Here is a 12,284-nt window from a genome sequence, read left to right as displayed (position 1 = left end):
CGGGAAACAGCCAAGCAGCCAGGCTCCACAACTACACTTCATTACCATTAAGGCCCAGATATGTGGCTGGCTGCTCACTGAATGACTGGACTCTGAAAGTATTGTCCTAACTCTCTCTCCCAAACAGCTGTGACCAGTAGTTCAACTGTGAAGAGATATAGCATGTGTCCCTATTCCCTATGTAGTGCACTGGTCAAAAGTAGCGCACTATAACTAGGGATAGGGAGTCATTTAGGCTGCAGTATGCTGTATCTAAATACAGAGGTGGTGATGGAAGAGAGGAGTCTCTTTTCGTTACTTCTCTACCTGGGCGACTTTGGGTCACTAATGAGAAGCCATTGGCTGTCTGTCTGCAGCGAAAAGTGCTGCTGTGCTTTTTGTTATATAAGGTCATATGTGATTTATAACACAGGCATTAAAGCCAATGGGCTGTAAAATCAGCTTTGCTGCTCACTGAGTGAGTGAAATAAATAATGCTGCTGTTATTGTGGGGCCCCACAATCTTAAAATATGGACTTATCGATATGGAAGACTAACCATACAAAGAGTTGTAGATAGTCATTTTTAAAGAGAAAGGCAGGTATTGATCATGTTACACTTGAGCTCAACTACATAAAAGGCATGGTTTTGTTTCTGATCCCTCCACACATACTTTAGCTTACCCCAGAATAATCCCATCAGTCCAATGACAAGTGGGTGGACCTGTCTCACGAGTCCAACTGGATGTGAGTACAAAGCAAAGCTGCCAACTGTAAAGTTATAAACAAGCAAAACATCAATCTCCACTTGTTCATCCTGCCTACCTCGGTCCCCGCCTCCACCATTTCTCATTATTCTCTCCCGTTAAGAGGAATTCTCCTTTGCCAAACAGGGAGATTTATTCAGGTTCTTGCACGTCATCTGATTCCTTCTCCCAGGAATAATGATGTATGCCTTGTTGGAGTGGGGCAAAGTGTGTACAAAACAAATGTAAAGAACCCCACACTAGTGGATACAGAAGACTGACTTAAACTGTATGTCCATGTGTGTTAGGTAGAGGGCCAGAGAGAGTAGCGGGGAGCCCACTTGCTTCTCCTGTGAGGGTAATAAATCTAAGAGAGACTCAGCGGTGACTGCCACACAAAGCCAGCTCTGAAAGGGAGGAGAGGAACACTTGACATTTCTCTTCCCTGCTGTCATCATCCCCATGGGGTCATGGTTTTATTCCCTACCAGCGGTAGACGCTCTGTCTCCTAAGCTACTTAGCTTCACCCCCTTCTCCTCCCTCTTCCTTCTCATCCTCCTGCTCCAATGTTCCACTCCAAGTCCATACCTCAGCCCTGTCAGCATCTCTGATTGAACGCTTGATAAACTCAGTGATGTCACGGAATGATGAAAAACAGGATTCAAAAAGGTCTGAGTTCCAATGGAACAGAACTGAGAAATAACAGAAGACACGGCTTTGCAACATGCCAACATGCATATAAACTTAGTTCAATTTGAGATTTTAGTCCTTGCCAGAGCATAACCTCAAATGGGAAAGAAATGCTGGTGTGCTTCATGGGGAGAAAGCAGCGCAATCTGGGTTTACAGATGCATTAAACTGTTTCTTATTTGAAGTGTTTGCGTCACCCAAGAATGCTAGTTCTAATCCAGCAACGGCCCTCAGTTACTCATTATTCAGGAGCAGAAGCCCTTTCGGTATTTCTACATTTTTAATTACAACCACACTGTAGCTAAAATATAAGCATGGATCAAACTGAGTTCAGGACAGATAACACAAACAATTAAAAAAAACACACTGCTAACTTCCATTTTTTAAGGAGAGTGGAATTCCACCCTCAGGTAATTGTTTAAGCATTATTTAGACAACAGGGGAATGATAGAGACCGAGACAGGCCATTGAAATACTCTGAGCTTGTTTTTAATATGATTTTCTTGGGATGTTCAGCCAGGACTCTGAGTACAGTAGTGTGTGGACACAGCATTTAGCACAAAATGTCATGTGTATTGATTGAGGTTCTGTAATGAACAAAACACTAGGGAGGAATGTTTTGGCATGAAACGTTCCCATTTCTACACACTCAGTCCTGAGAGTTTAAATGAGACTCGTCGTGTGTGGACACAGCATTTAACACAAAAGGTCATGGGTATTGATTGAGGTTCTATAATGAACAAAACACAAGGGAAGAATGTTTTGGCATGAGACTTCCCATTTCTACACACTCAGTCCTGAGAGTTTAAATGAGACTTGTGAGACAGGCCTCATTTAAAGGTAGGAGCTGTGGTATGGGTCATATCACACAGTGGCCTACTGTTATGACTGTCACACACAACTAAACATTACGGACCATTACAGTACCATATGAGGCATACACAGTTGTCAACCTTGATTTTTGCTTTGGGGAGGGTTGTGTATGTTTTTTAACGGGGCACAGGGGAAAGTAGTAGTTTTTTCCCTGGTTTACATTCACTCTTTTGTTGGTTTTACTACATAATTTCTTCCATCCTAGACAAATTGTCTCATCTGCTTGCATGCACCTCCCCTATATCAAAGTGTTTCGGTACTTCCCATACGCACTAACTTTCACTTTATCACAGGTGAATATAGTCTACCAGCCGATATAACTGTCTATCCTGCCCTCCATCCACCATTCAGTGACAATAGGGGTAGGTGGTTTGTTTGTCCAGATCGGCAATATACTAACTAGCAATCATACCACACATAAAAGCATTCAAAGCTGCATCAATTTTCAATATGAATCCACAAGAAGGTTGCGCATGAAAGAACAGTGAAGACATGAGAGACTCAGCTCAAAAAGCTTCCCTTTCGATCTCGTTTAGGGACAACACAATTATCCTACCTAGACTAGCCTAGAACACCACAATGCAATAAATCATTATATTATTGTTTTCAAGTGAGTACAAAATTATACTCCAGGCAGCAGTGAAAATGTAATTTGAATTACGGCGCAAAAGGCCTGTGATTTGAATGTTCAATTCCACTTGGACTAGTTGTGGTTCTACTCTCCACAGTTTATCAGGTCTATAAATAAAGTAACAGAAATCATAAGGAATAAGGTTTTAAAGTGTCTGACCTATATCTAGGAGCTATAAGAAAGCTCAGGAAATATTTCGGTTTTTGTACTCATATTTAACCAGATTTAACCACCTTCAGACAAGTCTTTGTGAGAGTCAGAACACCATCGTTGAACACCATCGTTTTCGTGAGAGTCTCATCTTTCCATAGTGGGCTCATATTAGTTAGTAGAACATACCGTTCGTATGCTACAGTTTTCGTGAGAAGACCGATTTTCGGGATGTCTCCTGGGCTGCGGTCCAAACATTTAAAAGACACACCCTCGTCCACTTACCCTCGACTATTGCCCTTGGGGGAATCCCCGTCGCCATCTTGGAGGATGGTCCAAATGATTAGCCAAGCAAGGGAATTTTTCATTGTAAGCCCCTCAGCCCTCGTTTTTAGTTGGCTTTGCGAGTGTACAATTATGTTCACTCCGGGGCCTGAAACTCCCCATACTTCAATTCGAAACGAATGTACATCCGCTAAGAAAAGTCAGCGAAAACATAAAAACAACATAAATGGAGAAGTCAACATACAAGTGTAAATAAAAACAAATAAGTTCGAAATTGTGCTACTTATGCACAAACACGTGTTGTAAAAAGTAAATCCGTTTTTGTTTGGTTATCTTTTGGAAATTGTAGAAATAAAACTTTTTCCTTCTTCAGAAGTTTCAGCTAGGCAAGCTAACGTTAGTTAATTTGCTAGTTATCATACAGTAGGCGTATATTAATAATGATATATTTAATATCAGTAAACATGCTCTCATAATTGACTGTAGCGCATATAAAGCACCCACAAGCTACCCGTGGCTGAAAAACAATCATCGCAAAATGAACGAGTGACGAATTTCCGGCAAACGGAGGTCCATTTAAAAATCATTCCTTCCTCCCTTGCCCTGCAAGTGTATACCCATCAGACGTCATGAGACGCCTTCAGAAGTGTCCACTTAATTTGAGGGCTGAGGGGATAGGGTGTGTGTTAAGTGTTTGGACCGCATCCCGGGTCTGACAAACAGCGCTGTAGCTCAGCACTTTCCACCGCAGATGTGGAAGGCCGACACAGGCTGATAGGGTGGATTTAGATGCATCCCATACAAAAACATATCTCTAGCTTAAACTGATGATTTAAAAAATTGGGATTTACATTTTTTTTTAATTAGATTGACGCACCGATGTATCAATAGACTTCTTGTATTTTTTATTTGGTACATGAAAATTTAACAGCAAAAGCAATTTATGCTCAGACTTATCTGCAACAAGTCCATTAGATGGAACCATAAGTCTGATGGGAAAATGTGCATTTTAGAATATTCACATGAAAATCTGTCACCAATTGGATGGACACCTAGCTATAGACACCCTAAAGACTCTTGCAAGCCCCACACATCTAAAGAATAAGCTACACTCTTGGAAGAAAAGGTGCTATCTAGAACCTTAAAGGGTTCTTCGGCTGTCCCCATGGAAGAAACCTTTGTTGTAGGTTTTTTATTTTACCTTGATTTATCCAGGTAGGCTAGTTGAGAACAAGTTCTCATTTGCAACTGCGACCTGGCCAAGATAAAGCAAAGCAGTTCGACACATACAACAACACAGAGTTACACATGGAAAAAACAAACATACAATCAATAATACAGTAAAAAAAATCTATATACAGTGTGTGGAAATGAGGTAGGATAAGAGAGGTAAGGCAATAAATAGGCCATGGTGGCAAAGTAATTACAATATAGCAATTAAACACTGGAATGGTAGGATGTGCAAGTAGAGATACTGGGGTGCAAAGGAGCAAGATAAATAAATAAATACAGTATGGGGATAAGATAGATTGGATGGGCTATTTACAGATGAGATATGTACAGGTGCAGTGATCTGTGAGCTGCTCTGACAGCTGGTGCTTAAAGCTAGTGAGGGAGGTAAGAGTCTCCAGCTTCAGTGATTTTTGCAGTTCGTTCCCATCATTGGCAGCAGAGAACTGGGAGGAGAGGCAGCCAAAGGAAGAATTGGCTTTGGGGGTGACCAGTGAGATATACCTGCTGGAGCGTGTGCTACGGGTGGGTGCTGCTATGGTGACCAGTGAGCTGAAATAAGGCAGGCGTTACCTAGCAGAGACTTGTAGATGACCTGGAGCCAGTGGGTTTGGTGATGAGTATGAGGCGAGGGCCAGCAAATGAGATCATACAGGTCACAATGGTGGGTAATATATGGGGCTTTGATGACATAACAGATGGCACTGTGATAGACTGCATCCATTTTGCTGAGTAGAGTGTTGGAGGCTATTTTGTAAATGACCGCTGAAGTCGAGGATTGGTAGGATGGTCAGTTTTACGAGGGTATGTTTGGCAGCATGAGTGAAGGATGCTTTGTTGCGAAATAGGAAGCCAATTCTAGATTTTAAGATGTTTCATGTGAGTCTGGAAGGAGAGTTTACAGTCTAACCAGAGACCTAGGTATTTGTAGTTGTCTACATATTCTAAGAACTGTCAAGAGTAGTGATGCTGGATGGGCAGGCAGGTGCGGGCAGCGATCTGTTGAAGAGCATGCATTTAGTTTTACTTGCATTTAAGAGCAGTTGGAGGCCATGGAAGGAGAGTTGTATGGCATTGAAGCTCGTCTGGAGGTTAGTTAACACAGTGTCCAACGAAGGGCCGGCGGTATACAGAATGGTGTCGTCTGCGTAGAGGTGGATCAAATAATCACCAGCAGAGAGAACGACATCATTGATGTACACAGAGAAAAGAGTCGGCCCGAGAATTGAACCCTGTAGCACCCCCATAGAGACTGCCAGAGGTCCGGACAACAGGCCCTCCGATTTGACATACTGAACTCTATCGGAGAAGTAGTTGATGAACCAAGCGAGGCAATCATTTGAGAAACCAAGGCTGTTGAGTCCGCCAATACGAATGTTGTGATTGACAGAGTCGAAAGCCTTAGCCAGGTCGATGAATACGGCTGCACAGTAATGTCTCATAGATGGCGGTTATGATATCGTTAAGGACCTTGAGGGTGGCTGAGGTGCACCCATGACCAGCTCTGAAACCAGATTGCATAGTGGAGAAGGTACGGTGAGATTCGAAATGGTCGGTAATCTGTTTGTTAACTTGGCTTTCAAAAGACCTTAGAAAGGCAGGTAGAATAGATATAGGTCTGTAGCAGTTTGGGTCTAGAGTGTCTCCCCCTTTGAAGAGGGGGATGACTGCGGCAGCTTTTCAATCTATGGGAATCTCAGACGATATGAAAGAGAGGTTGAACAGGCTAGTAATAGGGGTTGCAATAATTTCGGCAGATAATTTTAGAAAGAGAGGGCCCAGATTGTCTAGCCCGGCTGATTTGTAGGGGTCCAGATTTTGCAACTCTTTCAGAACATCAGCTATCTGGATTTGGGTGAAGGAGAAGTGGGGGAGGTTTGGGCGTGTTGCTGTGGGGAGCGCAGGGCTGTTGACCGGGGTAGGGGTAGCCAGGTGGAAAGCATGGCCAGCCGTAGAAAAATGCTTATTGAAATTCTCAATTATTGTGGATTTATCGGTAGGGACAGTGTTTCCAAGCCTCAGTGCAGTGAGCAGCTGGGAGGAGGTGCTCTTGTTCTCCATGGACTTTACAGTGTACCATAACTTTTTTGAGTTTGTACTACAGGATGCAAATTTATATTAGCTTTCCTAACTGCCTGTGTATATTGGTTCCTAACTTCCCTAAAAAGTTGCATATCACGGGGGCTATTCGATGCCAATGCAAAACGCCACAGGATGTTTTTGTGCTGTTCAAGGGCAGACAGGTCTGGAGTGAACCAAGGGCTATATCTATTCCTAGTTCTACATTTTCTGAATGTAAAACCCTTTCTACAGAGGGTTCTACCTGGAACCAAAAAGGGTTCTCCTATGGAGACAGCTGAAGAACCCTTTTGGAACCCTTTTTAACAGACGAGTCAAAACAAGCTTGTAAGAATTGTACTTAAACTCCCCCTCATACTCATTTGGATGTCGAGCATTTTAAGCAGCTAGGCTGGATATCTGTGGAAAAACGAGTAGTATTAATACAACTTGGTCTGGTCCACATAATTATCACGGACTCAGCCCCCAAGTACCTACCCAACTATTTTTAATTTGTTAGAGATGTCAACCAGTATAACACCAGAGCCAGAGTCTAACATTCACAGTTTTAAATATAAGTCTATCTGATAACACATGTTTATATACCTGAGCTGTTAAGTTGAACATGCTAACACAGCAACTCAAAGACATACCGACCATAACCACTTTAAAAAGAATGTCAAAAGCTGGCTAAGGTGTGAACAGTATAAACTTTTTTTTGTCTCTCTCTCTGAACTGTGTCTACATATGTAAAAAAAGGGGCCTATTTAAGCAAAAAAATAAATAAAAATAGGGACCAGAATAGAAATAAATCCAACTTTATTGCTCAATCCTGGTAACGTTTTAAAATCTTTGTACAAATATATATATATATACACATATATATATATATACACACACACACACACATATATACATACAGTGCCTTGCGAAAGTATTCGGCCCCCTTGAACTTTGCGACCTTTTGCCACATTTCAGGCGTCAAACATAAAGATATAAAACTGTATTTTTTTGTGAAGAATCAACAAGTGGGACACAATCATGAAGTGGAACGACATTTATTGGATATTTCAAACTTTTTTAACAAATCAAAAACTGAAAAATTGGGCGTGCAAAATTATTCAGCACCCTTAAGTTAATACTTTGTAGCGTCACCTTTTGCTGCGATTACAGCTGTAAGTCGCTTGGGGTATGTCTCTATCAGTTTTGCACATCGAGAGACTGACATTTTTTCCCATTCCTCCTTGCAAAACAGCTCGAGCTCAGTGAGGTTGGATGGAGAGCATTTGTGAACAGCAGTTTTCAGTTCTTTCCACAGATTCTCGATTGGATTCAGGTCTGGACTTTGACTTGGCCATTCTAACACCTGGATATGTTTATTTTTGAACCATTCCATTGTAAATTTTGCTTTATGTTTTGGATCATTGTCTTGTTGGAAGACAAATCTCCGTCCCAGTCTCAGGTCTTTTGCAGACTCCATCAGGTTCTCTTCCAGAATGGTCCTGTATTTGGCTCCATCCATCTTCCCATCAATTTTAACCATCTTCCCTGTCCCTGCTGAAGAAAAGCAGGCCCAAACCATGATGCTGCCACCACCATGTTTGACAGTGGGGATGGTGTGTTCAGGGTGATGAGCTGTGTTGCTTTTACGCCAAACATAACGTTTTGCATTGTTGCCAAAAAGTTCAATTTTGGTTTCATCTGACCAGAGCACCTTCTTCCACATGTTTGGTGTGTCTCCCAGGTGGCTTGTGGCAAACTTTAAATGACACTTTTTATGGATATCTTTAAGAAATGGCTTTCTTCTTGTCACTCTTCCATAAAGGCCAGATTTGTGCAATATACGACTGATTGTTGTCCTATGGACAGAGTCTCCCACCTCAGCTGTAGATCTCTGCAGTTCATCCAGAGTGATCATGGGCCTCTTGGCTGCATCTCTGATCAGTCTTCTCCTTGTATGAGCTGAAAGTTTAGAGGGACGGCCAGGTCTTGGTAGATTTGCAGTGGTCTGATACTCCTTCCATTTCAATATTATCGCTTGCACAGTGCTCCTTGGGATGTTTAATGCTTGGGAAATATTTTTGTATCCAAATCCGGCTTTAAACTTCTTCACAACAGTATCTCGGACCTGCCTGGTGTGTTCCTTGTTCTTCATGATGCTCTCTGTGCTTTTAACGGACCTCTGAGACTATCACAGTGCAGGTGCATTTATACGGAGACTTGATTACACACAGGTGGATTGTATTTATCATCATTAGTCATTTAGGTCAACATTGGATCATTCAGAGATCCTCACTGAACTTCTGGAGAGAGTTTGCTGCACTGAAAGTAAAGGGGCTGAATAATTTTGCACGCCCAATTTTTCAGTTTTTGATTTGTTAAAAAAGTTTGAAATATCCAATAAATGTCGTTCCACTTCATGATTGTGTCCCACTTGTTGTTGATTCTTCACAAAAAAATACAGTTTTATATCTTTATGTTTGAAGCCTGAAATGTGGCAAAAGGTCGCAAAGTTCAAGGGGGCCGAATACTTTCGCAAGGCACTGTGTATATATATATATATATATATACACATACACACACACATACACACACGGTACCAGTCAAGACTTTCTTTATGTTTACCATTTTCTACATTGTAGAATAATATTGAAAACAAACTACGAAATAACACATATGGAATCATGTAGTTACCAAAACTGTTAAACAAATCAAAATATATTTTATATGAGATTCTTCTAAGTAACAACCCCTTGCCTTGATAACATCTCTTCTCTCAACCAGCTTCATAAGGCATTCACCTGGAATGGATTTCAATTAACAGGTGTGCCTTGTTAAAAGTTAATTTGAGGTATTTCCTTCCTTCTTAATGCGTTTGAGCCAATCAGTGGTGTTGTGACAAGGTAGGGGTGGTATACAGAAGATAGCCCTATTTGATAAAAGACCAAGTCCATATTATGGCAAGAACAGCTCAAATAAGCAAAGAGAAACGACAGTCCTTCATTACTTTAAGACATGAAGGTCAGAATCTGCTAAATTTAGAGAACTTTGAAAGTTTCTTCAAGTGCAGTCGCAAAAAACATCAAGCACTATCATGAAACTGGCTCTCATGAGGACTGCCACAGGAAAGGAAGATCCAAAGTTACCTCTGCCGCAGAGGATAAGGTCATTAGAGTTACCAACCTCAGAAATTGCAGCCCAAATAAATGCTTCACAGAGGTCAAGTAACAGAGACATCTGAACATCAACTGTTCAGAGGAGACTGAAATGTGTTATTTCATAGTTTGTCTTCATTCTACAATGTAGAAAATAGTACAAATAAAGAAAAACCCTTGAATGAGTAAGTGTCCAAACTTTTGACTGGTACTGTATGTATATATAGGTTTTTTGTAAACTGTCAAATAAAATCCATATATCAATCCAAACTGTGCAGTGGGCATTTGATGAATGGAAAGAGGCATCTATTACCAAACGCCCCAAAGTTGAATGACATTCGGAGATTGCCAAACTGTCGATACTGGGTATGCCTACAAGGTAGGGAGCGATGCATTCTTTTCAGTCGAGATTGGCAGTCTATTTATTGTGTTATTGATAACGCAAACCATGATATTGATGCTCCCAAAGTCGGTATGATTTGTTATGACACCTTGAGTTGGACCCTTAGGTGTGTACAGACAGCAGCACACCTTCTCAGACTTCAGCACAGTAGACTGGTTTAGATGTGTGCACTATTTCCCTACAGCAGGAGGGCCCCATGCATTAGATGAAATTGACCTGTGTGGATGGGTCTGTTTTGAGCACCTTCACCTTGCTGTTAAGTCAAAATGTTGTCCTATTCAAAGACAGGCTTTATGACTTGTCAAAATTGCATCATGTTGACAAGATCATCCTCCTGGATCATCCTCCTTTCACAAAATGTTATGCAAATACCCATATGATATTTTTTAAATTAGGCTTCATGAATAACTTTCCATATATATATATATATATATATATATATATATATATATATATATATATATACACACACATATATATATGGCAATGTCAACGCTGTGCGTTACAGGGAAGACATCCTCCTCCCTCATGTGATCCCCTTCATGCAGGCTCACCCTGACATGACCCCCGAGCATGATAATGCCACCAGCCATACTGCTCGTTGTGTGCATGATTTCCTGCAAGACTGAAATGTCAGTGTTCTGCCATGGCCAATCTAACAGGTCTGGGACTAGATTTACTTTTGATGTTGACCCCCTTTTGTTCAGGGACACATTATTCCATTGCTGTTAGTCACATCTGTGGAACTTTTTCAGTTTATGTCTGTTGTTGAATCTTATGTTCATACAAATATATACACGTTAAGTTCGCTGAAAATAAATGCAGTTGACAGTGAGGACGTTTATTTTTTTTTGCTGAGTTTACACACACACACACACACACACACACACACACACACACACATATAAACCAACCATATGGCATCAGACAAGCACGTGTGGTCCTAATCGTTATTTTTACATTATTCTTGAATATAAGATCTCTTTTTGAATAATATTAATCGATTGTATATATTGTTAACCCACCTGGAAAGGGTTATTTCAATACTTTATGATAATCACTTTTGCAGTTTCTATCGGATGTTTTGGACATCGTTCATAAATTCTCTTTCATGTCCGGCCATCTGTAGAAAAGGAACAAAAGCCTTGAGGGATAGCGATGCCCTGAGCTACGCTCTTGCGTTTCTCCAAAACTCACCTACAACCAGCCAAAGTAACACCTGTTTCGACAACACTGGAGTGGTTTCCGATGCCATGGTCTTCCTTCAAAACTGTTGTCCAATACCAGAAGTTGGAAAAGCGTTAAGATGTGTTAAACAGACGATAAAGCCTCACAAGTGTCCTCCCTAATGTTCCACTTTAAGATCGAGGCGACCCTATCAAAGAACCATCGGGTAGTAATCCATAAGTATTTGACTCGTTCCTCTTAGCCAACTAGAAAAGGCAGCTCAACTGTCTTCACCGTCACTATCACCTTGCGCAAAAAAATAACTCTGGAGAGGTACACATGCTTCGGGTTGTCGGGAGTTCCCTTTCCGAGTAGCCTATCCCGTCAGTTGTCTTTACGAAATAGATTCGTTATCATTGAAATACATTAAGCCAAAATCGCGACTGGACAAGTCAAATTTGACCAAGTCCATAAAACAGTCCAAAAACCTGGCGCAAGATTCGTGTTCACTACGAGGTACTTGGCAACTCCAACAAACCACTGCGCGTACGAGACGCACTGAGCCAGAACAGAGCCTGCGCCACCAGTGAACTGGTGGGTCTCGAGCGTAAATTCTCTTGACAGTATACCAACAGAGAGCCACGGGAGCCTAAACAGAATGCAGGCTATTCTGGGGTCTGGGGATAAGGAAGTGGGCGACTATTGTTGGAAGGACTTCATTATTATGCTCAGTACTGTACAGGAAAAAAGTGACAATATTTGACCTTTTATGCATTCAAATGAACATGACGTAAAATAAAAAGTGAAGTGCTCAGTATCTGCCTGGTGTGATTTTTAACCTGATACTATATTAGACAACACAACTACTACATAAAAGGTACATGGTATCAATATACATTTTAGCCTACATGTTAAGAA

The 12,284-nt window shown here is 41.2% G+C and overlaps 1 protein-coding gene across 1 annotated transcript in view; it reads right to left on the bottom strand.

The window, feature by feature from the left end:
- The window catches only part of LOC112237873 (receptor activity-modifying protein 1-like), a 65,589-nt gene extending 53,582 nt beyond the window's left edge, over positions 1–12,007 (bottom strand). Inside the window, exon 1 of the mRNA XM_024406469.2 lies at positions 11,397–12,007. Within this exon, the coding sequence (XP_024262237.1) occupies positions 11,397–11,454 (58 nt within the window). The 5' untranslated portion in view covers positions 11,455–12,007. The remainder of the gene's footprint in view (positions 1–11,396) is intronic.
- Positions 12,008–12,284: the final 277 nt, after the last annotated feature.

This window comes from Oncorhynchus tshawytscha, linkage group LG03 (assembly GCF_018296145.1).
Source record: "Oncorhynchus tshawytscha isolate Ot180627B linkage group LG03, Otsh_v2.0, whole genome shotgun sequence".
NCBI lineage: Eukaryota > Metazoa > Chordata > Actinopteri > Salmoniformes > Salmonidae > Oncorhynchus > Oncorhynchus tshawytscha.
This window is presented reverse-complemented; position numbering and strand designations above follow the sequence as displayed.